Source organism: Platalea leucorodia, assembly GCF_965183815.1.
Source record: "Platalea leucorodia genome assembly, chromosome: 18".
Classification (NCBI taxonomy): domain Eukaryota; kingdom Metazoa; phylum Chordata; class Aves; order Pelecaniformes; family Threskiornithidae; genus Platalea; species Platalea leucorodia.
Window position 1 is genome coordinate 7,984,250 of NC_138840.1, and position 25,452 is coordinate 8,009,701.

Sequence of the window (25,452 nt, forward strand, 5' to 3'; positions counted from 1 at the left end):
GACTCATCCCCTGAGGGCGTCACCCCGCTTGCCCCATGGCGGCCTGGCCTCTCCCGGGCCGCAGCGAGGCCCCGCGGCCACCGCCGGTGCAAAGGCCTTTTATTTCCCCAAAACGCGACGGCGGTTACGGGACAGATCCTGCAAACACCACGGAGGGGGAAGAAAGAGCACCCCACGGCCAAGGGCCGGGGCGGCCATCGCTTTGCGGGGGGTTCCTGCCGTCACTGGGGGCGAAGGAGGCAGCGAGGCCCAGGCAGAGCGGGGTGAGGGGCTGGCGCGGCCCCCGGGCAGCCCCGCGTGGGGCTGGAGGCTGGACTCGCCCCCGGGCGAGCACGGCGGGCACCCACCGGGCCCCGCACGGCTCCACCAGAGCCCCCCGCGCACCAGCCCTCCTTTGGAGTCACTTGGCTTTGGCCGTCCATCGCCTTCTGGGGTAGGGAGCGAAATCCGCTGCTCCAAAGACCCAAAGCGCTTCAAATCTTTACTGCCGAGCTCCAGGCAGTGTTCGCCGATGCCCCAGAGCGATGTGTAATGGAGTCTGTGGGGACCTGGTGCAAGGGGGAGCACCCCCGGCCACCCCGATGCGAGGGTGCCCCAGCCGCTGCTCGGGTCCTCACGGCTGCTGCTGGTACTGGCCCTCGGTGGCGGTGAAGAAGTCCTCCAGCACACTCTTCATGTACTCGAAGGTGGGACGTTCCTCGGGTTTCTCCTTCCAGCACTGCATCATCAGTTCGTACAGCTCCTGCGGGCAGTTGTCCGGCTGCGGCATGCGGTAACCACGCTCCAGGTTCTGTATCACCTCGGGGTTGGTCATCCCTGCGAGGACAACGTGCACGGTGCTGAATTTGGGTCACCCCCCCCGTGTTGCAAGCAGCACCCTACGTTTGCAAATCCCATGGGAAAGCTTCCTTCCCCCTCTACTGCCTCTGAAACCCCCGGCTGGCTTTTGGGCCGTGGCTGGCCATGTGCCTTGGGAAGCGAAACCATCGCTGGCTGGCAGGGACGGGAGCCAGATGGGGCGGCTCGGGGCGTGTGTGTGCGTGCGGGAGTGCATGCACACACTCGTGGGTGTGCGCTTGCCTGCGTGTGCGAGCCCGTCTGCCGCGCAGCTGCCGGGAAATCCTGACCTGGATACGGGATCCGGCCGTAGGTGACGATCTCTGTGAGCAGGATGCCGAATGACCAGACATCGGACTTGATTGTGAACGTCCCGTAATTAATAGCCTCTGGTGCTGTCCACTTAATGGGGAATTTAGCCCCTGAAAAACAGCAGGAGGGGAGAAAATAAAACGTTATGGCTGAGCTGGAAACATCCCTCTCTGTTTAACCTGATGTGACAACCCCGAGTCAGCCTCTGTCCCTGCTGGACGCCTGGGGACAAGCTGGGCTTGGTGGCAGCCGGCCCCCCGGCCCCCGCTGCTTGGCTGGCTACAGAGCCCCCCCCCCCCGGCGCAGGCTTGCACCCCTGCAGCGGGCCAGCACGCCTGTTCCTGCAGTAGCCACCAGATAGAGCTGTCACCCCACCAAAAGCAGAGTCGAGTGGGTACGCAGGGGGTCCCGCAGCCCCCCGCCGGCTGGGGGGAGAGAGATGGAGAGGGGAGAAGGAGATCTGCACCCCCCCGCCTGCTCCCCTCTCCGGGGGCTGCACGCCGTCCTGCAGCTCCCGGGGCACCGCGGGGACGCCCGAAGGGGCTGGAGTGGTGGGGGTTCCCTCCTCCCGCAGCCCTACACTGTGGGCACCCCAAACCGTGGGCACCCCAAGAGCGGGGCTCGGCGGGGGCACACGTGGGGCCGAGGCGGTGGGGGACGCACCCTCACGGGCCGTGTACTCGTTGTCCTCGATGAGGCGGGCCAGCCCGAAGTCGGCGATTTTGCAGCACAGGGTGTCCGACACGAGGATGTTGGCAGCCCGCAGGTCGCGGTGGATGTAGTTCTTGGCCTCGATGAAGGCCATGCCTTCGGCAATCTGCGGTTCGGAGTAATTGCAATTAATAGCCGCCAGCCCCAGCAGAGCCCTCCCCGCCAGCAGCCCCGCGGCTCCGTCCCCCCTCACCTGCGCGGCCATGTCCAGCAGTTTGTTGATGCTGAGCTTGACTCCTTCCGAGGTCTTGAGGAAGTCCACGAGGCTGCCTGCAATGAAGGCAGCAGGTCTCAGCCGCAGGCAGGCGCGCTGCCTCCCCTCCCCGTGGTGCCTGTTATGGGTTCACCGGGGCACCGTTCCCCGGTGCAACACCGAACGTGGGGCAGGGCAGCTCGTAGCCCGTGGAAAGGCAGGCAGGAGTGGGTGGGCAGGGGAGCACGCTGCCTGCAAGGTCCTTTTCCCCTTGCCAGGCTGGTCCCCGAGCTCCCAGCCGGTGGGAGAGCCGTGATGCAAAGGCAGAGCGCGGGGAGGCGAAGGATGCCAAAAGCAGCTCAGGATGCATAAACCAGCACCGACCGCTGGAAGGGAACAGCCAGGAGCCGAAGGGACCGCGGCTCCTCACAGCCCCCAGCCACCCCCACCCACGGTGGGCAGCGCCTGGGTGCCCTCACCCTTCTCCATGTACTCCGTGATGATGTAGATGGGCTCCTTCGTCACCACGGCGTAGAGCCGCACCAGCCGCGGGTGCTGCAGGTTCTTCATGAGGTTGGCCTCCGCCAGGAAGGCGCTGGGTGACATGCTGCCCTGCTTCAGGTTTTTGATGGCCACCTTGGTGTGGCCGTTGTAGAAGCCTGCGGAGAGACGGGGCAGAGCGTGACGGGGCAGAGGCACCCCGTGGCCGGCCATGGCCGGGGCACGCGTGGCAACAGCGGTGCCAGTGGAGGAGGCAAGCGTGGAGGCTACTCGGTGATGCAGAGCATCCCAACCCGAGACTGCACAAGCAAGAGATGTTGGAGGTTGCAAAGGCTGGCCGAAGAGCAAGCCCAGAGGCAGCGAAGGCTGGTGAGGGACCCTCCTGCCCCGCAGGACTGTTGCAGCAGGGCTGGGGGACTTTGGGGGACGATCACAGCTCCGTGTTGGCCACCTCCTGGGCAAAAATCTGTAACTGCATTTTAACCCACCAGGCAGATGTTTTTACGTGTGCATTTCAGCCACCGGGAGGAAAGGAAGCTGTTGGTTGCTGGGCTTTGAACAGGAGGGGTGGCTGGGGGAGCCGGGCAGCGATGGCGAAGCCTGGCTCCTGCTGGGTACCCGGAGGGGACCCTGGGGGACGGCCAGCACCCAGGGCCTGCGGGCAGGATGGAGAGGAGTGGGGCAGCCCCAGTGCCTTCCCCACCACGGCACACAAGGAGCAGGAGGTGCTTTTGTGGCTGGGTCGCAGCACACTCGAGGCTGCACGCTGCCTCCGAGCCCCCAGCTGCTCCCGGCGTCGCAGCGACAGCCACAACAAGGGCCGTTTCCCGTGCGGGGCCACGCACGGTGCTCGCGGGCCCCGTGCCAAAACCGGCAGCTGCTCTCACGGTGAGCAGAGCCCACCACAGCGAGGACGCGGTGCAGCCCCCGTGCACGCACGTCCCGGCAGCGGGTGCCTGCCCGGCCAGCGGTGCAGGGCTCCGGGTGGCCAGGGATGGGACGGAGGGAGCTTGGGCTGCTCTGGGTAAACCCGAGCTGCCCCTGGGCTGCTCTAGCTGCTGATTTTCTCCCTTCTTCCAGGGCCCTTGTAAAAAGCCAAGGTCCCACGCTTGGGGCTGTGCTGGCTGCTCCATGTCCATGTCCTCCTCCCGCCGCAGGGCCCGGCCGACGCTGCCCACACCGGTGCCCTCATCTGGGAGGAAGCACCCCAGTTTCAGCCTGACTCACCCATCCAGACTTCTCCAAACTGCCCCGCTCCCAGCTTCTCCACCAGCTTCAGCGACTCTCGCGGCACCTCCCACTCATCCTGCCACCACGGCTTCTGCGGCTTCTGGGTCCGGCAGGGCTTCCCGAGGCGGGTGCACAGCCCATCGGAGCTGCCTGCGGTGCAGGGGGAGGCAGAGCCAGCATCAACGCAGGCAGAGGCCACCCAGCACAAGCTAATGCCTTTGCTGGGGCACAGGTAGCAGCATGTCCTGCTCATTCCATCCCATCCCATTCCCATCCCATCCCGTCCCCTGCCTGCAGGCAGGACCAGCCCCGGGGCCACTTGTTGCCCCCAGCCCCTGGAGGGCACGTACGTGTGTAATACTCCACCAGCTCGTGCAAGCTGCTGAAGGTGACGCGGGGGGAGATGTAGTACCCCCCGTTGTCCATGTTGCGGATCTTGTAGTGCTTCACCGTCTCACCCTGGTTCTGGTCGAAGTCCCTCACTGACAGTGAGTAGGAGCCTGGGGAGACGGGGGACCGTGTGGGTGCGGGACCCCAGCACTCCTCCTGTGCTTCCCGGCTCCTTTCCCAGTGCCCGCCGCAGGAGATGCCGGCGGGACCCGCGGGACGGTACCTTTGGAGGTCTCGCTCTCCCGGATGAGGAAGGAGCCGTGCGTGTTGCCCGACGCCAGGAGCTGCCGCTCCGCATCCTTGCGGCTGATGTTTTTGAAGAACCACCTGGGGACACAGGGCAGGGTTAGGGCTGCGGGGGCTCAGGCCGCCTTCCCCCACCAGCACTCCAGGGGATGCTCCTGGCATCGTCTCCCCGTGCCGGCACAGCTCCTGCCGGGGCACAGCTCCTGCTCAACCCCTACTCACGGCTCCGGCTCCAGGCTGTTCACCATGGCCACGAAGTTGTAGGGGATCAAACCCTCCTGGCCGGTGGTGAGCGATTGCGCCTTCCACCACTCCCCGCTCCTGCAAGGACACAGCGAGGTGAGACCCCTCCTCGGCTGCCAGGACCCCGCACGGACCCCCCTGGCAGCACTGGAATGCCGTCTGGGGAGCCGCAGGGTCGTGCCGGCACGGGTGCTGGGATGCCGTCGGCGCTCGCTCACTCTTCCAAGATGCGGAGCTTCTCGCCCTTCTGCAGCCCCAGGTCCCCGTCGTGCTTGGGCTCATAGTTGTACAGGGCCACCACCAGCTTATCTGGGAGGACAAGCGGAGGGGCAGGGTGGCAGTGGCCAACTGGGGGGGTGTCCACAGCCGCCCCCCTGCCGCAGCCGGACCTTACCTTGCAGCGGGGAGCACGGCGGAGACGTAGCCTCGTAGGACACCAGGGGGTCTTGCACCTCAGAGCCGTTGCGAATCAGCCTCTGCGAGGGGACGAGGAGCCCCGTGAGCCCTCACCTTCCCGGGGTTTGGCCATCCCGTGGCCACCTCCAGAGGCGTTTGGGCACCGGGATGGGGGGGCCGCTCGCCCCCTCCTCACCTGGCGCTTGCTGTTGGGTTCAATGGGGTAATTGCAGTGCTCACAGATGTCGATGTTCTCGATCCAGTCCTCGTCGTAGTCCGAGCTGCAGCAGCAGCCCATGGTGGCTGCAGGGGGGCGAGAGGTGATGAAGGAAGCCTTCGCACCCCGGGCCCCAGCATTGCCTCTCCTCCCACTCCAGCACATGCCCATCCCCGCGTCCGTCCGTCTGGCTGCCCACATCGCGTGGCCAGTCCCGCACACTCCCCAGGTCCTCTGCTGAACTGAGGGCATCCCCTGACTGTCACCAGCCATATTTCCTCCTAGTTTTGCTCTGGCTTTGTTAATTAAAAACACCGAAGGCAATTAGTCCCCAGCCTGAGGCTCCCCGAGCTGCTGGCACAGCCAGGCGTTGCCTCCTTCACCAGCTCCATCCCACTTGCAGCCCTTGGGCTGCTCCCTCCATTCTCCATCTGGATCACAATCTAATCATGAATATCCCATTAGCAATTAATACGTCCTTGCACGGCCCTGCAACGCGTGTTTTATGAGGTTTGGCTGGACCAGGCGCCTCCCAGGCCCTAAAAGCGGCTCTCTGGGGTCAGAGGCGGATGCGAGCGCTCACCCACCCACGCTGCATCGCCTCCGATTTCCTTCTCCCCCGGGGCTCTTTTTAGCCTCCCCGTGCGCATTCAGCCCGTGGCTGTGCTCCTGTTTCTCCTGCATCAGGGATGTCCTTTAAACCCCCATCCCTGCTCGGGGGCCCTCATCCTCAGCAGCTCACCCTGAAACATCAAGGATCCCCCAACCTCAAGCATCAGCCCTGGCCACAGTGACACCAAGCCGGCGCGGGGCTGCGCCCCAGGGTCCCCGGCACCGTGGCGCGGGCACCGGGGCAGCCTGGCAGCGATGCCACAAGTGTCGCGTGGGCTCTGCAAACCACCCGGGCAGCTCTCACCTTTCTGCGAAAGCCAAGCGTGGCACGGAGCCGGGAGCCCCGGCGGTGCGTCATGTGGAAATGGCGGCCCACGGCCCTGGAAAAAGCTCTTCTGCAGAATCCCCCACGCCTACACCACCGGGATTTATCTCCACCGAGACCTGGCCCCCAAATCCTCTTTCCAGGCTCTGCCCAGCAGCTCTGGGGGCTCTTTGGGGGCCCCAGTGTGGTTCCCGCAGGCATTGGTGTCAACCACAGGGCTGGGAGCCCCACGCCGCCGAGAGCCAGCCCAGGTGTCTCTGCCCCGGCACCCAAAATCAGCGGCTGCTTTTGCAAACACCGAGTGGGAGCTCTTATCTGGCAGCGAGGCAGTGCAGCTGCGAGGGTCCCCGTCCCCGCCATGCCCTGCGGTGAGCCGGGTCCCCGCTGGGCCGGCTGAGCCCCGGGAGCTGCTTTGCTGGGAGATGCCGGCTGCTGGCACTGCCATCACGGTTTTCTCCTTGGTTTCCCACCCGGGAGCCATTGCACTGCTGTGTTTTCACAAGCCCCCGGTTAAATCCACCTCTCTCCGTGTTGCTGGGGCAGGCACAGCAGCGGGGGCTTCGTTTGAGCGCGTACCCCCATGGGCAGCTGGGGACACAGGGAAGAGCCTCACAGGGGGTCCCCGGGGAGGGTGCAGTGTCCTCAGGGGGCTGCCAGCCCCCGGTGCCACCAGCCTCAGCCGTCAGAGCCCTCTGCCCGCCAGAAACCCCCAGCCCACGCTGCCAGGGCTGGTTTTGCAGACCAGGAGTCCCCTCCCTCGGGGATGGGGTCGACGCGGCTGTTTCGGCATCCACGGCAGGGACATGGGGGCCATCCCCACAGTGTCACCCCGGGGTGCCCAGTGCCACGGTGGCCGACGGGAGCAGGCAACGGGTGATTTTGGCAAGGAGAAGGCAGACGAGCGAGCCCCCCGCATGCTGTGCAATGCTGCTTTGGAGCCTTAAATGCTAAAAACCACCCTGGTGCCTTCAGCTTCCAGTGACGCTTATTTGGGAAACACACTTTGGCACCCAAAAATGGGCTCGGCCGTGCCACAGTGCCCCAGTGCAGGCAGGAGGAGCAGGCAAGGCCCCGGCGATGCCCAGGCAGCAGCAAAGCCCCTACCCAGCACCGAGCACAACCCTGGCACTGTAGAGGAGAAGCCCCTGCTCTCCCAGACCTGCCCGCAGCCCCTCAAACACCTTTACCAAAGGCGAGTGGTGCCAGGAGGTGTTTTTTCCTTCCTGCACGGAGCTGGGGTGGGGAGGGAGGTGCTGCTATTGTGCCTTTTTTTTTTTTTCTTATGAACTCAAGCCACAGCGTAATTTCCACCGAGCAGCCGTTTCACCTGCGCGGTGCGAGGGCCATGCCGGTGAAACAGGGCGTTTGAAGTCGGGTTTTGTGACTGCATCCGTGCAACCGAATTTCTCATACGAAGGCTGCCTGGGAGGGATGTGTAGGCGCCCCTGCCCCATGCCTCGCCGTGCCCCCGGGGAGGTGGCTGCGTGTGTGCACGGGTGTGCACGCGTGTCCTTGCACGGCCATGTCCGTGCCTCGCCCTGGCTTTGCTTGGGAGCGCGTCTGGACCCCCCCGGTTCTTTGCGGAGGAGTTGCCCTGCGCTGGCCCTTCCGCACACACTTCTTCAGCCGGGTCCGGTTGGTTTGTTCACAAGCGTGGGCGGGTGTGAGGAGGGTTGAAGGCTGGGCTGACCCTGTCCCTCATGCAAGGCTCAGCGGGGTGCCCCGGATGTCCCCAAGCCAGCTGTGACCCGGACGGACGGTCCACCCTGCGCTGCCGTAGCCTTGCAGAGATGTGAAGGGCCATGGCCCTAAAGCTGCCATCGCAGCGGGGAGGTGTTTGCACTGCGACAGCACCGAAACCAGGCGTATCTCAGTGTCTGAACCCCCCAAACTGGGCCGTGGACCCCGATGGACCGGCACTAAACCGCTGCCTGTCCCTAAGCTGCTCTCGCCTACAGCCGGGCAGGCGAGAGCCTGGCGCTGGGGACAAAACTTCGGCTTTGCCCTGGAAATGGGGGCTCGGGGAGAGCCCTGCGAGGGGCCGGCGCTCCCACCCTGGGCAGGCCCCCGAGGTGGGCAGAGGGCATCGGGGCAGTGGCTTTCACCCCAACTGGGAGGCCACAAAGGAATGGGGAGCACAGCCCTGCTCCCCCCATCCCTCGCCTGGGCACCAGCGCTCACGTCCCCCCGCAGCGACAAGCCCGAATCCCCATTTCTATCCCTCCGAGGGGCAACCTCGGAGAGTGGAACAGGACCCCCCACCCTGCGCGGGCACCCAGGTGGTCCCCAGCTCCCATCCAGAGGGTGCAAACCCTCTCACCCCCAGGTCCCCGTTACCTGTTGGCAGCGAGGTGAGGACCAGCCGCTCTCAGATTCCCATGGCCCAGCAGCAAGAGTGAAGGTGCTGTCCCCGCTCACGTCCTCTCCATCCCCGGCAGGAGCGCGGCGACCCTTTGGGGAGCAGACACGAGCCCCCTGCATGCGGGCGCGCGCTCCCTGCCACCGCCACTCGCTCTTGCTCACCGCCTGCCCTGGTTTCCTGCCTCATGAGCAAACTCTAGAGAAGCTGGTTCGCAGTTCGCGCACAACCGCAAGAGCTAGTGACAAACCCCGATGGCTTCCTGCCATCCCTGGCATGGAGGGTCCCTGCTCTGGGTGCCCCCGGCCACCAAGCCCCAGGGACCGGGTGGGCAAGGTGATGCTGAGCCCCTTGGCTGATGGGGGAGCAGGGTCTGGTGGGCTGGGAGATGTGCTGCGAGGGGCCAGCGATGGGCAGGGGTTTGTCACCCGCTGCCCAGGCAGTCCCGGCTAGCTGAGCCCCCCGGTCCCCTGTGCTGTCCCCTCTCCAGTGCTCAGCGTGGGCAGGCCAGCGGTGCCGTGCACCAGCCGCCCCGACCCCATCGGACCCCCTACACCAGTTGCAGGACCCATCCTGCACCCCGCAGCCCCCGCTTTGGCTGTCACCATCGGGCCACCCAGACCCCAGCGCCCCGAGAGCCACGGTGACAGTGGCTGAAGCCGAGGGGACACGTTGTGCCCCAGCCAGGCTGCCAGCCCTGTGTTTTTGGAGACAGCTCAGAGCAGAGCAACCACAACACTATTGTCTTGGCTTTTGCGATCAAACATGAAGCCGCAGGTACCTGCCCGCTGCTCTGCAGCGGCACGGGCAGGAAGCCCAGCTGTGCCGCGGGGGCTGCGGCAGCTGGGGGGGCACCGCGGTGGCAGCACCGAACGCAGCATCCACCCTACAAGAGACATTTTCCAGGGGCAGCCGCGTAGCCCCGTTCCCGTTATGCTCGCCAGTGCCACGGGTGCCCCAGGCAAGGGGTGGTGGGGAGCGCTGCCAGGCCCTGGGGTGCGTCCTAGCCTCGGGGTGCACAGCAGGTTTCCTCCGTGTTCCGCTGCTACCCTGGGAAGGAGAAGCAGCCCCCGAAATTATCCCTGGGTCATTCCACAGCTTCCCTGGCTCACCCCACATCTTTCCCAGCACCACTCGCAAAAAGCATTCTGTGAAAGCCGCATCCCCAAGCGGCAACTTCTTTTGTAAAGGGTTTGGTGCTAATGGAGGAAGGGAAAAAGCCAAAAGCAAACCCCCCTGGTGAGGGCAGCGTTGCCAGCCCCGGCTGGCACTACCCCCGGGGTCCATCCTGCTCCCGGCGCAGCGTTGCAGGGGGTCAGAAGCTGGGGCAGGACGGCGGCGCGGGGGCTGCCGAACCCTGAGCACGGCCCCCGGCACCTCCTGGCCTCAAGCCTCACAAACAACCCCTCCATTCGCAGCCGGTTCGGTGACGAGCATTTCCTGCAACGGCGCAGCCTGAGCACCCACCCGCTGCCAGGGGCACCCGGGGAGACATCCCCGAAGCAGAGATGCCGTCTCCCCAGTACAGCACCGTCCTGCAGCAGAAACCGGTGAGAAGCCACCCTCCCCGTGAGCCAGAGCCCCCGGGAGCGGCCGGGGAAGGGGTGATGGCAGCGTGGTCCCTCCCGCCACTCCCATGTCCCCCACAGCGAAGGGCCGGGAGCCACATCTGGAGGCGCTGGCAGGTGACCGGGTACATGCAACAAAAGGAAAAAACATCAGCTCTCACCTTCACCTCCTTTTATTCCTCCTCAAAGCATTTTCCACTGTGGTTGACCCCACCATCCTTAGGGACAGGGCACTGGGTGCCCCAAAACACCCAGTGCCCGATGGGGACGGTGGCATTTCCCATGCCACCGTGGCACGGCATTGCCCCATGGCCTGCCCCGAGGGAGCTCAGCCCTGGCAGCAACTCCGCAGCCCCCGAGGCACTTTGGGAGGGATCCGCGAGCCCCACCAGCTCTGGATGCACCCATGGGTGCCCGCAAGGCTCCCGTCCGGGCTCGGAGCCGAGCAGTCTGTGCGATCCCGCCGCACTCAGCAGAGGGAGAACCGTCGGGAGTTGATGTTCATGCGGGTGACGCCAATGTGCTTGAGCGGCATGGAGAGCAGGAAGGCGGCCTTGGGCGGGATGTTGCAGAGCAGGTCCGAGTCTTCCTCGCAGCCCTCGAGGCCGAAGGTAGCATCATCCAGCATCTCCTTGTGCTGGTGGCAGGCCTGCTCCACCTTCAGCCGGTGCAGCTGCGCCCGCAGGCGCATCAGCTGCTGCGCCAGGCGCTGGTCCGCAGCCTGCATCTCCCGCTGCATGGGGAGACGGGCGTCAGGGCTGGAGCGGGACCGGCCGCCGGGATGCTGGGGCAGCAGGGCTGGGGCTTGGCCAGGGCACACATGGCCCTGGGATCAGCACAGAGCCCACGCACGCAGTCCTGGCGTTGGCACGGCGTCTGTGCCAGGGTCACAGCCTGCGGTCAGCCGAGGCGCCCGCAGGTTTGTACCCACATCACTGTTGCTGCCTGTGCCACCCCACGAAAGCCGCTGCGGCTGTGCCACACCAACGAAGTCCACCATGCCACCAGCAGAGCAGGCAGGAGGGGGTGACAAGTGCAGACCCTGACAGAGCCGTGACCCCCGGTGCCGTGCAGGGCACACGGGCAGAGCTGCGGCACCGCAGAGCCACACGCGCCTTGCAAAAATCCACGTACACCGCCCGTGCTGGGCGAAGGAGCAAAGCACTGCGCTGCGGCTGGAGCGCCCTGGCCCCGGCACAGGCTGTCGCTGCTGCGTGGGGTTGGGCTGCAAGCGCTCCCTCTGCACGGAGGAGCCCCGTGGCCCCGTCCCTGCTTTGGGGCTCAGCCCTTGCCCACCCCTTGTGCCCCCCATCCCACCGGCAGCTACTCACCAGCTCCGTCCTGAGCCACTCCAGAGCCGATTCCATGGTGGTGAAGCCGCAGACGCCGCCATCCCCCTCATCCTCAGGGTGCCCAGGGCCCTGCTCTGCCCCCCGCGCCACCCCGGGGGTCCGGCTACGCCAGGGCTGCCCACGCACCCGGGCTTCCCACTCCAGGTAGGAAGGTCTCCGTGTCTGCAGCTTCAGCTTGGCCGTCAGCGCCTTCACGCTGTCCAGGCTCTCCTCCTCCCAGCTGGGCTCCTCTTCGCCCAGCTCCTTGAACTTCAGGTGGCCGAAGGGCATGGTGGCACCCGCCGGAGCCCCCCGAAACCCTCGGGTGACCTCTCCCTGCCTCAAAGCCCCCTTGCAAACGGAGCCACTGCACCCACAAGGCAAGGAGTGCTCTGACCACAGACAGACAGACAGACAGACAGACACCAGCTCCCCGCACTGCACCCACGTCCCGGCTATTTATTCACACCCAGAACAATAAAGGTTGGGGACGCCGAGGACAATTCTAACGGGCAGGAACTTTCCTTATCCAGAAGAGTGCAAAGGAAGGGTTTTTTGGTTTTGTTCGGTGGCGGTTTGGGTTTTTTTTTTCCCTTTTCTTTTCTTTTTTAGCATGTTTGCCTCCAGCTGGGAGGCGGCTCCCCGTCCCCCGGAGGAAGCCTCCACCGGGACCCGCCGGGATGATTTATCCCCGGCAGCCGCCGCCCTCCCGCACCCGGCCGGGGCCGGGGGGAGCCCAAAAAAAGCCCAAGGAAGGAAAAAGAAACCGGGGGGGTGGGGTGGGGGTGCGGGGGGGCCGGGGCGAGGAGCCGGGGGGCAGCTGGGGACCCGCATCCCGGCCGGGCCCTTAAGGTGGAACCGGGTCAGGATGCGGCCGCTGCCCGCCCCCGGCGGTGCAAGCGCTGCCCCGGGGCGGCTCCGGGAGCAGCGGCCGTGGGTTACGGGTCTCGCCTGCGCCCCACGGGCACCGCCTGCCCCGGGGACGGCCCCCCCCGGCCCCCCCGGCCCCCCCCGGCGTCGTCCCCAAAGACCCTGCGTGCAGCGGCCGTGCTGCGCTGCCAGCCCCCGTGTCCCCCCCCGCGGGTCCCTGCGGGTCCCCTCGGCTCTCGCACCCCCGGCGGTGCCCCCCCCCCTCCCCCGGGAGCCCCCAGACCCCTCCCGGCGGCAGGGCCCGGCGGAGCCGCCCCGGGGCCGGGCCACCTTAAACCCGACATCCGCCGGGCGCGGAGCCCTGCGCCGAGCCGCCGGCACGGCCGGGCTGTGCGGGGCATCGCCCGCCTCCCTGCCCGCACCCCGAGGTCCCTGCTTGCACCCCGAGGTCCCTGCTTGCACCCCACAGTCTCCCGCTTGCACCCCGAGATCCTTGCTTGCACCCCAAGATCCCCTGCTTGCACCCCGCGATCTTTGCATGCAGCCCACGATCCTTGCGTGCACCCCAAGGTCCCCTGCTTGCACCCCGAGATCCCTGTTTGCACCCCACAGTCTCCCTGCTTGCACCCTGAGATCCTTGCGTGCACCCCACAATCCTCGCATGCACCCCAAGGTGCCTTGCTTGCACCCCAAGATCCGTGTTTGCACTCTGAGGTCCCCTGCTTGCACCCCACAGTCCCCCGCTTGCACCCCGAGATCCCCGCTTGCACCCTGAGGTCCCCGCCTGCCGCCGAGCCCGAGCAGGTAAGCACAGGGGTGGCCGGGGCAGGCAGTGCTGCCAGCCACTCACCCTCCTCCTCCTCACCCAGGGCACTTGGCAGCAGCTTCTGCTCCATCCCCGGGCCTGGGGGTGGCCGTGGGTGCAGGCAGAGCCCGTGGGTGCAGGCAGAGCCCGTGGGAGCCGGGGTCAGGCTGGTGCCGGGGGTCTGGCAGCAGTGTACGCAGCCCCAGCGCGACAGGCCCCACCGCAGGCAGGGAAGGACCCAGAGCTGCTCCCTGCAAGGCGGCCACCGAAAATCCACGTTCCCCCCGCCGCAGCGCAGCCGGCACCGGGCACGGGGTACCCGGTTCGGGGTCTGGGCCCTGCCAGGGAGCCTGGAGCCAGCTCAGCCCCGTGCCTCAGTTTCCCCATCTGCAATGACAGCATTGCCGGGGGAGGAAATAAGTCACGCTGCTCTGCATTTTGCAGCGAGGAAGCTCCATATGCTATAGGTGATAATGTAAACACGAAGAGGGGGGTGAGGCTATAGGGCCCCTCGTGACACAGGGGGAAGAGGGGGTTTCCAGGCTGGGCCGTGCTGCTGCAGGATTTCCCCTTTCTCCCTCCAGCCCCGTGGCAGCCGCCGGCAGCCAGTCGCCGTGCCCGGCAGACGCAGGCTACGCTGGGGCTCGGCAGCCGCCGGCACAGCCATGGAGTTCTCCGAGCTGATCAAGACGGCAACGGTGGAGAGCGTGCTGCTGTCGTGTGCGGGGCTGCCGGCGGTGAAGGGCACCCTGTGCATCACCAGCCACCACCTGCTCCTCTCCTCCTGCCCCGGGGGGGACGCCCAGCCCGGCACCGTGGAGCTCTGGCTGCTCATCCGCAACGTGGATGCCGTGGAGAAGAGGTGGGTCTCTCCCCGTGGCCGGCCCCGCGCTCCCTTCTAGCGGTGTCACCCCTGCCTGAGCTGGAGGAGATTCCCCGCTGCTCTCCCGGCGCCCGCGGCAGAGCACGGCCACCCCAGGGCGCTGCCGCCGGGCCTCGTCCCTCCTCCTCCCCACGGCCCACGCCGGGGATGCTCGCAGCACCGGGCATTGACCTCCTCTTCTCCTCCGTGCCTCAGAGTGCAGAATTTAGGCTGGTACCAGCCCCCCGGGACTAACGGCTCCCCGCGAGACACCAGGTTTGGCTTTTAACACTCTCTCGGCTCTGCTAACCCACCCGGCAGCGCCCGGCTTTGTGCTAACCACCACGGCGCCCGCCGGGCCCCGGGCAGGGCAGGGAGATGGTGGAAATCCTGGCTTCAGACAGGCGTGCCACCGGTGCCAGATGAGAGCCAGCAATTCGGCACCTGCACCGGCACAGCCTTCCCGCTTTGTCCTGCTCAGCTCTCCCAGGGGGAGAGGGCAGCTCAGCAGTGTCGCATGTCTGTCTGTCTGTGTGCACGGACCTACAGCCAGCCCTGACCCTCCTCCTGCCTCCCCCAGGCTCGCCAGCTCCTCCGGCACCATCACGCTTCGGTGCAAAGACCTGAAGGTGCTGCAGCTGGAGATCCCGGGCATGGAGGAGTGTCTCAACGTCGCCAGCTCCATCGAGGTGAGCTCCCGGGTGGCCGGAGAGCCTGGCCTGAGCCGCGCCGGGCTGCAAAGGGTCGGCAGGAGAAAGCGGCTGTCCGCAGTGTTTGCTCTTGGTCTGTCATTAACGTGGGTAAACAGTCAGCTCCCGGCCTGCGTTGGTTGGCACAGGGTGCCCGCGGGGCTGGTGGTGCCAGCGCCTGCCTGCCCAGCCCTTGTTTGCAGCTGAGACGTGGCCAGGAGCGGGGAACGGGGATGGTGGTTTGCAGAGGCCGCCCTGGGGACGGGGTGGGGACATTCCCAGCCATCTCCGTCCTCCCCACCCGTGACCAGCTCCACCTTTGCTCCCACTCCAGGCCCTCTCCTCGGTGGACTCCGTGATGATGATGTACCCGTTCTTCTACAGACCCCAGAGCCTGAAGCTCGAGGAAGGATGGCACCATTTCCCCCTTGAGCAGTACTTCCAACAGATCTCCAGGCAGGTGAGCCTGGAGGGGAGAGACCCGGCTGGCCTGGGAAGCGACTCCCGCCACCCGTGCCGGGCTGCCCGCTGGGGCTCACGCAGCCAGGGAGGCACCCGAGGCAGCCCCCCGCCCCGTGTCTTCCCCAGACGAGCCAGTGGCGGCTGAGCGACGTGAACCGGGATTTCACCACCTGCCCCACGTACCCTCCCGCCGTCATCGTGCCGGCGGCGGTGGACGATGACGCCTTGCGGAAGGCTGCCCGTTTCCGGCAGGGCGGGCGATTCCCCGTCCTCAGCTATTACCACCCCAAGAACAGCACTGTGAGTCCGTCTCCCCGTCCTCCCCCTCATCCTCTCTCCTGCCACCGCCAGCCCTCGGGTGAAGGCGGCTCGAAGCCCCCCACCCCGTGGGGTTCCCCCGGTGCCCCCCGGCTCTCGCTGCCCGCCATTCCTCACCCCGCAGGCGATGCTCCGCAGCAGCCAGCCGCTGACGGGCCCCAACCGAAAGCGCTGTCGTGAGGACGAGATGCTGCTGGGGACGGTGCTGGACGAGGGGGAACGGGGCTTTATCATCGACACGCGGTCGGCCCAGGCAGCAAAGCAGGCTCGGATGACGGGGGGGGGCACAGAGCCCAAGTCCTCCTACCCACAGTGGAGGAGGCTGCACCGGCCCCTGGAGAGGTGAGGGGCTGTGCTGAGGCCTGGCGCTCTCATGACGCGGGTGATCACACTGCCCTGCCGATGGCACAGGGACTCCAGCCCCCCAAAAAAAGACTTGCCAAGCCCCTGACGCCACTTTCCTCCCCTCCCAGAGGCCGCCCGCTGCAGGAGAGCTTCATTAAGCTGGTAGAAGCCTGCAACGACACCTCGATCAACATGGACCGGTGGCTGAGCCGGCTGGAGAGCTGCCGCTGGCTGAGCCACGTCAAGGCGGCGCTGAGCACGGCCTGCCTGGCCGCACAGTGCATGGACAGGTAAGGGGGGCTGCCGCCCCGCAGTCCCTCTTTTCCCCCTCGCAACGCTCTCGGCGTGGCACAAACCTCGGGCGTCATCCCGGGCTCGCCGGCACAGCCGGCATCGCCCCAACTGCCCGCGCTTGCCCGCAGGGAGGAGGCCAGCGTGCTGGTGCACGGGGCGGAGGGGACGGACACGACGCTGCTGGTGACGGCGCTGGCCCAGGTGATCCTGGACCCGTCCTGCCGCACGCTGGTGGGCTTCCAGGGGCTGCTGGAGCGGGAGTGGATCGAGGTGAGACCGGCGGTCCCGGGGGGCTGAGCACCTGAGCCCAGCTGGGTGCCCCCAGCTCCCCCTCACCCCTGTCGTTCCCCCTCGGGGGGTCCCGCAGGCCGGCCACCCCTTCCACCTCCGCTGCGCCCGCTCTGCCTACTCCCACGCCCGGCTGAAGCAGGAGGCGCCGCTTTTCCTCCTCTTCCTCGACTGCGTGTGGCAGCTGAGCCGCCAGTTCCCCTTCTCCCTGGAGTTCGGCGAGCACCTTCTCCTCACCCTCTTCGACAACGCCTACGCCTCCGCTTACGGCACCTTCCTCTGCAACAACGAGAAGGAGAGGCGAGTGGGGCGGGAGGTGGGGACGCCGCAATGCCACGGTCACCACCGTGCCCTTGGGGCAGACCCTGCCTTCACGCTGCCGGGTAGGGCAGAGCGAAGCCCTCCCGGTCACGGCTTGGGTGACACCTGGCCCCACGACCCCCGGCAGGGACTGCAACGCGTCTCGATTCTCCCGTAGGTGCCTCTGTAAAGTGAAGCAGAGCACCCACTCCCTCTGGGCCTGGCTGAACCAGCCTGGGGAGAAGAAGAAGTACCTAAACCCTCTCTACTCGCCCAACGCCCTGGTCATCTGGCCCTCCGTCGAGCCCCAGAGCATCCAGCTCTGGCAGGGTAAGCTGGGTCCAGCGCTCTCCAAACCCATCTTCAGCTCCGAGCTGGGCTGGGTGAGGGAAAGCTGCTCTGCTTTTCCCCCTCGACAGGGCTACGGCATGGCTGAAATAACACGCAGCCCCTTCTCTCCTAGGTTTATTCTTCCGATGGATCCGTTCATCCCAGTACCTGGACGAGGCCTGGGCAGAGATCCAGCGGTTAGTCCAGGGCAACGACTCCCCCGTCAAGGAGAGCGCGGAGAACAGGCTGAGCCGGTCCCTCTCCGACCCCGCTGCCCGGACGGAGAACGAAAGATGAACGGCAGCGCCGGCGATTCGGTCCCCGCGGGCTGCCGGGCCCAGGTGACGCCGCAGCTTTCCCCGGGAAGGGCTGTGCGGGACGCTGGCCCCGCGGAGGCCGGAGGACAGCCCTGGGAGGGGGGACAGCCTCCCCCTCGCAGCCTCGGGGCTGCGCAGACTGAGCTTGTGTCAGTAAAGTGCTCTCTCCCGCAGCCCACGCCTGCTTTTCCGCTCTTACGCGGGGGCAGGAGCAGCCCCGCTCCCTCGCAAGCAGGGCTCCTTCCCGCTCTCTTCCCCAGCAGGATTTCGGCAGCGCTCGTACCTGGATTGCCGGCGGAGCGGGAGGTCGATGTGCCCGGCGCCATCGGCCTCCGGCAGCTCCCGCCGCGGCGTGCCTGGCTCGCAGCCCCTGCCCGGCTGCCAGGCACGGGCGGCACAGCCAAAACCAAGCGGCAGAACACGCTAAACCCAACACCCTCTCCACAAAGGGCACGCTGGCACCCTAACCCTAAAGTGCAGCAGTTTAGGTGTTGCGTCAATCGCTCCGAGCTGGGAGCCAGGCCGGGAAATCTGCCCTTGAACCCAGTTTTGAGGAAGGAAAGAGATACAAACCACCCCTCCAGACAGACAGACACAGGGCAAGAGGGCTGCAAGGATGAGGATTTGCAACACGAGCCTACTAGCGCAGGAAATAACTGTTCCATGAGGAAAGTTGGCCCAGGGTCAGTCCAGCAAATAAACAAAGCACCAGAACCGGGCGCGTGCGTGTCATCTGGAAAACAATGACTGGCTGCTGCGCTTCCAGCCTGCTGACACTTCGGGGCCGGACCTGAACCGCAGCTGCGGATCCTCCCCGGGAAAGAGTTAACCTGGGGCGGACGGAGGCCCCAGGGTAACGGCGCTGCTCTCTGCCCATGGGTGGGGAGCAAGGCACTGCCAACAGAGCCGGGAAAGCAAAGCGCTTGCGTTAATTTTGTTCCAGACCGAAAAAAAAAAAAAAAAATCCAAAAGACCACAGAGGTGCTTTTCCTTGTGTTTATAAAAGATTTCTATTTATTTCCTGATGATTTTTTTTCTCCCCTGATGTATAAATATGCCCAGCAGGGCAGGAAGCTAGCAACCCCAGGGGCAGGCAGGCAGCCAGCCCCGCTCCCCCCCTCGCCTTCGCTGCCTCCTGTGAAAGCCAGTCCCGGGTTTCCAGTTGCCCACCTTCACACAGCCCCCGAGATCGCCGCTAACTGCTTCCCGCTGCCTCCTGCGGAGCGGACTAACTTCAGGCCTTACAACAGTTCTGCGCAGGAGCCGACGGATTGGAAGAGGAGAGGGATTCCTCCTTTAAGCTTCAAACTCAAACTCAAAGTACTGGGGATCGAAGTAATGGATGCGAACGTAGCCGTCCTCACCCCCGCTGCTGTAACTGTGCGGGAGGAAAAACAAGATAAAGTCACCGATGTTGTCAGGAGCTCGCAGCGTTTAGGTTTACACCCGTATTGGAGTCTGTTCTCACAGCCCCCGCTAAAAACTAATAAAGGAGTCGCGGGACAGAAACAATATCAGCGACGTGGCCAAAATGTGCAAGAGGGCCTAAGTGAAGCCCCCGGACGGCCTGCGGGGAGGCAGCAGGGCTGGAACAGGAGAATTAAGGAAGGTGCTGGCTCCATTCCCACTGCAGAGCTCCTGCGAGCCCAGCCTAAGCAGCAGGTGGGCTAGGCTTAACCGGGGCGCGCTGCAAGACCCACAGAGATCCTCACCTCTTCCCGTCGGGGTGAAAAGCAACACTATTTATCGGACCGAAGTGACCCTTCACTCTGCCAAACTCTTCCTCAAAAGCCAAGTGGAAGAACCTGGGAGAAGGAAGAAGATTTAAATGCTCACAAGAAGCCGGGAGCCTGGTTAGGGACACAATCAGGCTTTCCTCAAAAAAGCTCTGCACGTTTGATGACTCCTCCAACACTGCCAGGAGCAAGATGCTCTGGGACAAGCACCCCAGGGCTGGCAGGGGTCCTCCAGGTGAGGACTCGACCCTGCCAGAGGAAGAGGACCAACCTCGCCTCAAATTTGCCAATCCTGGTGGAGGTCGTGGTCACATCCATGGCCTCTTGCCCACCACCAAGCACGACCTGCAAAGGAGAGAAGGCACAACGCCTCAGCGCCGCTTACTTCGCACGCTCAGCGGCGGCCAGGAGAGGAGGGAGCCAAGCCTTGGGGAAGCCTCCTACGAACCCAGCAGATCCCACAAACTCATGAGCCCGCCTGACTCCAGCCCCAGAGAAATTCCCACCTCCCAAACGCACTCGTTTGAAGATGAGAGGACACAAAGCCTTGTTCCCTGCACCAGACCACAGTAAAGTTCCCCAGACCCATCCTACAGTCACATTTTTTAGCTGGACTGGCAACGCTCTGCCTTCCAGCTACCTGGGACAACGCAGGAGTCACAGTCAGAGCGTTAAAATGAGCGAGCGCATTCTTACGTGATCAAAAATGGGGGAGAGTGCGGCAGAGTTCACCGGTCGCTCCGTCCGGAACGTCTTCAAATGCTCGAGTGTTGTGCAGTCAAATAGCTAGGAGGAAAAGGGAGAGAGTTATTCTGCGAGAGGGCTCGCAGCCCGATTCAGTCACACAAATCTGGCTGCTAGGCCTCACCTGGGCAGATGTTGGCTCTGCGGCCACTCACGGGCACCCAAATCCCAAAAACATTTCCCCAGAATCCCAAAATACCGGCCTAAGGTAACTCTCGCCTCTGTCACCTTCCAGAGGTAGCAAACTGCAGCCTTAATTTTGGCAATGTTGGTTCCAATGCCTGGCTCTAAATTTAACGTGGTGGTGCCTCCCCTTTCCCACTAAGCTTTGACTTTACACTCACACAAACTCCGCAGCCACAAACCTCTGCGACAGCCACGGCTCCGAGCAGAGGTCCTGCAAGCAAATACCAACAGCCCGCTGCGTTTCCGCCGGGAGGCCTCACCTTGGCTGTGTTGTCCTTGGAGGCAGTGATGAACATGGTCATGTCCCTGGAGGTCTGAATATCGTTGATTTGCTTGGTGTGCTCCTTGATGTTTGAAAGCTGCTCCCCTGACTGAAGGGTAAAGAAGGCGGTTTCAGCGTGCCAGCAAGCGAAGCGAGCATAGACGCGACTTCTCCATTAAAAATAATTTAGGAGATGTCGCTGCCAGCGGCGGGGCAGAGGCTGGTCCATCCCCCTGCCTCAAGGGAGCTGCATACTTCAGCCATCCCTCCACGGGGCTGCTGGTTTGAGCCAAAAAGGCCATATTCTGTCCCGTGACCACAACAGGAACGCTGCGATATCCTCTCCCAGGCACCGCTGCCCCAGGGAGCTGCTGTTCCTTATCAGACTGACCTTGGCACTGAACTGGTTCAGCTCTCCGCTCTCGTGTCCTGCGATGATGAATTCTCCCAGAGGGCCCCACACAGCACTAGTGATTTTAGAATCACTGCAGGGGATTTTCATGTAAGGCTCGTTGTTCTCTGCAGGAAGGAAGGAGACAGACAGACAGACACAGTGGCACCGGCTCCAGTGATCAACGCTTCCCCTTATTCCCTGGTGCAGGCACTGGCCTGGATTCCTTACCGATCTGGCTGGGGTCCCGGAGGTCAAAGAAGCTCACAAAACACTGATATCCCATCTGCTTGTCCGTGGAAAACATGATGATGTTTCCTCCAAAGTCGAAGCCACACGTCCTCACCGCTGAGCTGGTCTTCACCAGAGCGAGCTGCTTTCCTGAACACGGAGCAGAAACCGTCAGTCACTTCACCGGGTCCTTCGCTGCCAGGTTAATGAAAACGAGCCGCTGAACGGCAGGGTCAGAGCGAGGATGAGAGCGTCGGGCGGAGCTGACGAGCAGGTTCAGTGACCTGCGAGCGCTAACCGCGCGTTTTGACTACTTGGGCGAGTAAATTGACTGAATGTTCACTAGAAGCTAGGCACGTACGCAAACCCTTCCCTGCAGCGGTCTGAGTTAGGATTCAGGCTTCTTTCAGAAGCACGTGTTACACTGCCACCACGTCCTCCAAGCCCAGCAGGCTTCACGGCAGGACAGAGCTGCGACTCAAACGTGGCTGCGTGGGAAGAGAGGAGTCTTACCTGTTTCACAGTCCCAGAGCCGACAGCTGTTATCCGCAGAGCCGGTGAGCACATGTCGTGTGTCCCCTAGGTCACCAGTTAGGGAATATCAGCGCGTTCTCACCCCCAACAAGCTACTATCTAAATTCCCAGAGAATATTTATACACAAGATCAAAAAGCCGTATCACACAGAGACTGAACAAGTTCCATTCCAGGACCAGCAATACTTCAGTACAGACAGACCCGGAGTCCAAGTGCTCCCATTACAAACCCCGCAACTTTCCTCTTGAAATAGTAAAGAAAAAGGTTCCAGCTCTTGCATTAACGCAACCTTTGCACATTTTTGTCTCTGCTACCTGCTGCCCACATTGCAGAGGGAAGCCTTTGTGTAACTCAGACACCTCCCCTGAGCTCCCAGGGCCACCAGAGCAAAAGCAACGACGCACCAACGAGAGCAGACGGGGCACGCTGCACGCGTTATTCCAAACAACAGCCCGGGAAGGAAAATACCCAAAAGATGGAGTCAGGGAAAGACAGCAGAAGAGTTAAACGCACTGTATCACCCTCATGCTCCTCTTCAAGAGGAAACAGTGCAGCAGTTGGGAGGAATCAGCTCAAATGAATCACTATAAAGAAAATATATGGGACAGACAAACTGGTGTCTGCCATCAAAGGATACAGTCTGCATCCACGCACCAGACAGCTCCTGTGTGGCCGTTGTAGGTGCCGAGCCTCTCTCCATTCACCGAGTACCAAACGTTGACAATCTGGGAGAAAAAAACAACCAGATTAATTAATGGGATTGATGAACAGCCGCTCGGTTATCGCGGTGGGGGGTGGTTTTCACCCAGGAGGTGAGGCGAACGCCGCACTCACGGGATCCTTGGCCACGGTGAAAAGCAGGTCTCCCTCCCGGTTGTACTTGATCTGCGTGATGGAGCGCTCATGGCCCTGCAGCAGGATCGGCTTCTGCGAGGGGGGGGGAGACGCCATTTAATGCCTCAGGCAAGGCGCGGCCGGGGCTCCCGGGCCGCGGGGAGGGTGGGGGGCGGCCGCCCCCCACCCTCCCCGCGGCCCGGGAGCCCCGGCCTGGGGTCCCTGCACCGCCCGACAACCGGTCGCTCCCCGCAGCCCGGTCCCGCTCTCACCATGGCGGCGGCGCTGAGGCGAGAGAACGAAGCGATCGCTTCCGGGTTAGAGGATGAGCGGGACGGAAATACGTCACCGTTGCTATGGCGCCCGTGGGTGAGCTTCCGGGACTGAGGGGAGGCCGCTCCCGGCATGGGGAAGGGTCGGTCCTGAGCGGGGAACCGGGGTTTTCCCCTTGGGAAGGGAAATAGCCACCGGCTGGACCTTTGAGGGGGCTTCCCTCAGGGGATGTGGCGGCAGGCTGGGCCCCGGGGGGGGGCTTTCCCTGCGGGGGGAGCAGGGCCGTGGCCTGGCCCCCTGTGGGGCCTTCTCTGAGGGGGGATGTGGCCTGCTGTGAGGCCTCCCCCGAAGGGAGGACATGGCCACAGGCTGGGCCTGCAGCGGGGCTTTCCCTGTGAGGGGGAACGTGGCCACGGGCTCGGCTGGCTCTGGTGCTTTCCTCCCGGGAGCGTGGCCGCAGGCTGGGCCCTGTGAGGGGCCTTCCCTGAGGGGGATGTGGCCGCAGGCTGGGCTTCCTGCAGGGATTTTCCCTGGGGGAGATGCAACAGCAGGCCCAGAGCGGGGTCCTTCATGATGGGAGACAGCAGCGAGCCGGGCTGGTGAAGGCTGTCCCTGATGGGGGACGGCAGCGGGCCAGGCCAGGCCAGGCCCTTTGCGGGGAGATGAGGACGGGCTGACCTGGTGCGGACCCTCTGAGGGCGGCAGCGATGGCAAACTGGGCCGCCGTTCCCCTGGGGCCATCAGGCCGCTGAGCCGAGGCTGTGCCGCAGGAGAGGCAGCGGCGCTGGTGCTGGTGGCCGTGCTGTGGGGCAGCACCGGGCCGTTCCTGCGGACGGGCGCGGCGGGGCTGGAGGAGGTGCGGTGCCGGGGCCGCCTGCAGCAGCTGCTGGCCGAGATCCGATTCCTGGGCCTCAACTACAAGGTGCGACCCCATCCGGGCTCCCGGGCCGGGGAGGTAGCTGGGCGTCAAACTGCCTTTGGGATCGTTCCTACCTGTGTACTTCTGGACTCGATACTTAAACTGTTCAATATTCCATCTATCATCAGAATTCTTTATCCTCAGTATATTCGATTGCCTATAGCACGGCTCTTCCCCTGCAGAATTGAGACCGCTTTATTAGGCAGCAGGTCGTTAACCCTCATCTTTTGTACGAAATAAGCACGGTCTGCCTTCTGCAGATTGGGGAACTGAGAGGCTGAGCAGCTTGTGACTGGCAACGGAATCGCCAGCGTGCCACGTTTCCGCTGCCAAACACGGCACAGGGCGAGCGGGTCTGGGCTCCTTCGCTGCCTGCTCGCTGGGGGGGTGCACGGTGGGTTTGCAAGCAGCAGCTGACAGGCTTGTGCTCTTCCTGCAGTACGTGGTGCCGTTTCTGCTCAATCAAGGTGGATCTCTCCTCTTCTACCTCACCTTGGCATCCGCAGGTTAGTCCTCATTGCTTTCGTGGAGTGGGTTGATTGGGATTTTGGGAGGATCCATGCTACCGATTACTCCGGTGACTCAGCTAAACATCAAGCAGCTGTCTCGTATTAATCACCAATAAAACTAGCGTCTTATGATTTGTACAAGATTATCCATTTTAAACCACTGGTGTTAAAACTTCAATTTCAGATCTGTCCCTGGCCGTACCGCTCTGTAACTCCCTGGCTTTGATAGTCACGCTGGTGACTGGGAGGATTCTGGGAGAGGACATCGGTGGTAAAAGTAAGTTACACTTAAAACATTGCCTCACGTTGTCTCCTGCATCTATTTGCTGACCTAATAGCGTGGGCCACCCTCTGGTCTCCTGAAAAGCAGCAAATACCCACACTAGTTAAGTTAAGTAGTAGCTCTTGCTACAGAAGCTGAAAAGGAAGTGAAACGGACTTGTAAGCGGGCAGGGCTGGTAAATTTGAAGATAGAACTGGCTATTTAAGCTAACAGTTTACAGGCCTGAGCCTTTACCTAACTAGATATTTAACTGTAAGAGAAGCACTAAATAATATGCCCACCATGGAAAAGGAATGCCCCATAAGCCCCCAAATGCCAACACCCATCCTTCTTTCCTTCCCTTACGTCCTACAATAACATTTCCCTGCTCAGAAAGTCAGAAAATGGCAGGAAACGTGAAAGCTTAAAAACACCAGGACCCGGCGCAATAGCTGTAGGGATACGCTAAAGTGTTTTTTGGTTATTTAAGGCTGGTTCTCGCCAGCCAGCCGTACAGCATCAGCACCGTTTTCTTAGAAACATGCTTTGCCCAATGTACCCGGGCGGTCCCAACATCCAGACCCCTTGAGAACTGGCCTGCTCCAGGTCCTGTCTATCCAGACGTTTACGCTATCCTATTTACCGTGACATCTGAGCATCGCGTGTTTAAGCCATGACAAGGTCTGACTGACTCCTGTTGAATTCTCTAAGTTCCCAACGCATTATTGTTCATTTCTATAGGGTCTGTGGCGGGAATGCTGCTCACTGTCCTCGGAGTCACGCTCTGTGTAGCTGGTTCGTGAACGAGACGCGGCGAGAAGCAGAGGACGAGGAGCTGTTCCAAGGTAACCCCCGTGGCTGAAGGGGGACTTCTGGCTCAGCAGCAGACCTAGGAAGCTGTATTTTGACAGACGGATGTCAAAAAACATGAAAACATGGACTGAGCACCAGGGTGGACCAAGGCACGTTGCAAGGACATCCTGTTTAATGCCTTGAATTAAGGAATTTTTTGCCTGTGGGTGTTTCAAGGCAATGATGATTGAATTGTCTTCTTCAGCACTGGAGGGATAATAAACGGTTAATAAATCACACAACGGGAACTTCTGGGACCAAGTGGTTTTTCTGTAGAATGAATCTATTTAGCAACTCTCCCTTTTGTGACCAAGCACGTGAAAGTGGCTTCCTCCGCTGCGCTCAGCTGCAGCGCAGCAGGTCACGC

The 25,452-nt window shown here is 63.3% G+C and overlaps 5 protein-coding genes across 6 annotated transcripts; 2 read left to right on the forward strand and 3 right to left on the reverse strand.

Moving 5' to 3' along the window:
* Positions 1-271: 271 nt before the first annotated feature.
* Positions 272-8,736, reverse strand: LCK (LCK proto-oncogene, Src family tyrosine kinase). Its single transcript, XM_082329872.1, has 13 exons — positions 8,551-8,736; positions 5,256-5,362; positions 5,058-5,139; positions 4,882-4,972; positions 4,643-4,741; positions 4,398-4,501; positions 4,135-4,284; positions 3,782-3,934; positions 2,533-2,712; positions 2,054-2,130; positions 1,813-1,966; positions 1,128-1,259; positions 272-816 (listed from the first exon to the last, which is right to left on the reverse strand). The coding sequence occupies exons 2-13, from the start codon at positions 5,355-5,357 to the stop codon at positions 614-616; spliced, it is 1,527 nt and encodes a 508-aa protein (XP_082185998.1). The 5' UTR covers positions 5,358-5,362; positions 8,551-8,736; the 3' UTR covers positions 272-613.
* A 1,748-nt stretch (positions 8,737-10,484) lies between these two features.
* Positions 10,485-11,913, reverse strand: FAM167B (family with sequence similarity 167 member B). Its single transcript, XM_082329873.1, has 2 exons — positions 11,472-11,913; positions 10,485-10,873 (listed from the first exon to the last, which is right to left on the reverse strand). The coding sequence occupies exons 1-2, from the start codon at positions 11,760-11,762 to the stop codon at positions 10,610-10,612; spliced, it is 555 nt and encodes a 184-aa protein (XP_082185999.1). The 5' UTR covers positions 11,763-11,913; the 3' UTR covers positions 10,485-10,609.
* Positions 11,914-12,711: 798 nt separating this feature from the next.
* Positions 12,712-18,343, forward strand: LOC309598829 (myotubularin-related protein 9-like). Of its 2 annotated transcripts, XM_082329799.1 has the most exons (12): positions 12,712-13,145; positions 13,731-14,008; positions 14,225-14,284; positions 14,589-14,697; positions 15,032-15,157; positions 15,286-15,459; positions 15,602-15,819; positions 15,951-16,112; positions 16,245-16,386; positions 16,484-16,704; positions 16,883-17,034; positions 17,168-18,342. In XM_082329799.1, exons 2-12 carry the CDS (start codon positions 13,812-13,814, stop codon positions 17,329-17,331), a joined length of 1,725 nt encoding a protein of 574 aa, XP_082185925.1. In that variant the 5' UTR covers positions 12,712-13,145; positions 13,731-13,811; the 3' UTR covers positions 17,332-18,342. The 2 variants fall into 2 exon arrangements, with proteins under 2 accessions (XP_082185925.1, XP_082185926.1); XM_082329800.1 differs by lacking the exon at positions 14,225-14,284 and having other exon boundaries at positions 17,168-18,343.
* A 9-nt stretch (positions 18,344-18,352) lies between these two features.
* Positions 18,353-22,677, reverse strand: EIF3I (eukaryotic translation initiation factor 3 subunit I; the record flags this gene model as incomplete). The annotated part of the gene is made up of 11 exons (XM_082329811.1): positions 18,353-18,729; positions 19,064-19,156; positions 19,359-19,432; positions 19,784-19,873; positions 20,278-20,388; positions 20,671-20,798; positions 20,902-21,051; positions 21,415-21,480; positions 22,074-22,161; positions 22,271-22,363; positions 22,543-22,677. 11 exons carry the CDS (start codon positions 22,675-22,677, stop codon positions 18,648-18,650), a joined length of 1,110 nt encoding a protein of 369 aa, XP_082185937.1. The 3' UTR covers positions 18,353-18,647.
* TMEM234 (transmembrane protein 234) lies at positions 22,596-25,342 on the forward strand. Its single transcript, XM_082329813.1, has 5 exons — positions 22,596-22,685; positions 23,314-23,465; positions 23,902-23,968; positions 24,156-24,248; positions 24,975-25,342. Exons 1-5 carry the CDS (start codon positions 22,676-22,678, stop codon positions 25,034-25,036), a joined length of 384 nt encoding a protein of 127 aa, XP_082185939.1. The 5' UTR covers positions 22,596-22,675; the 3' UTR covers positions 25,037-25,342.
* The last annotated feature ends 110 nt before the right edge of the window (positions 25,343-25,452 follow it).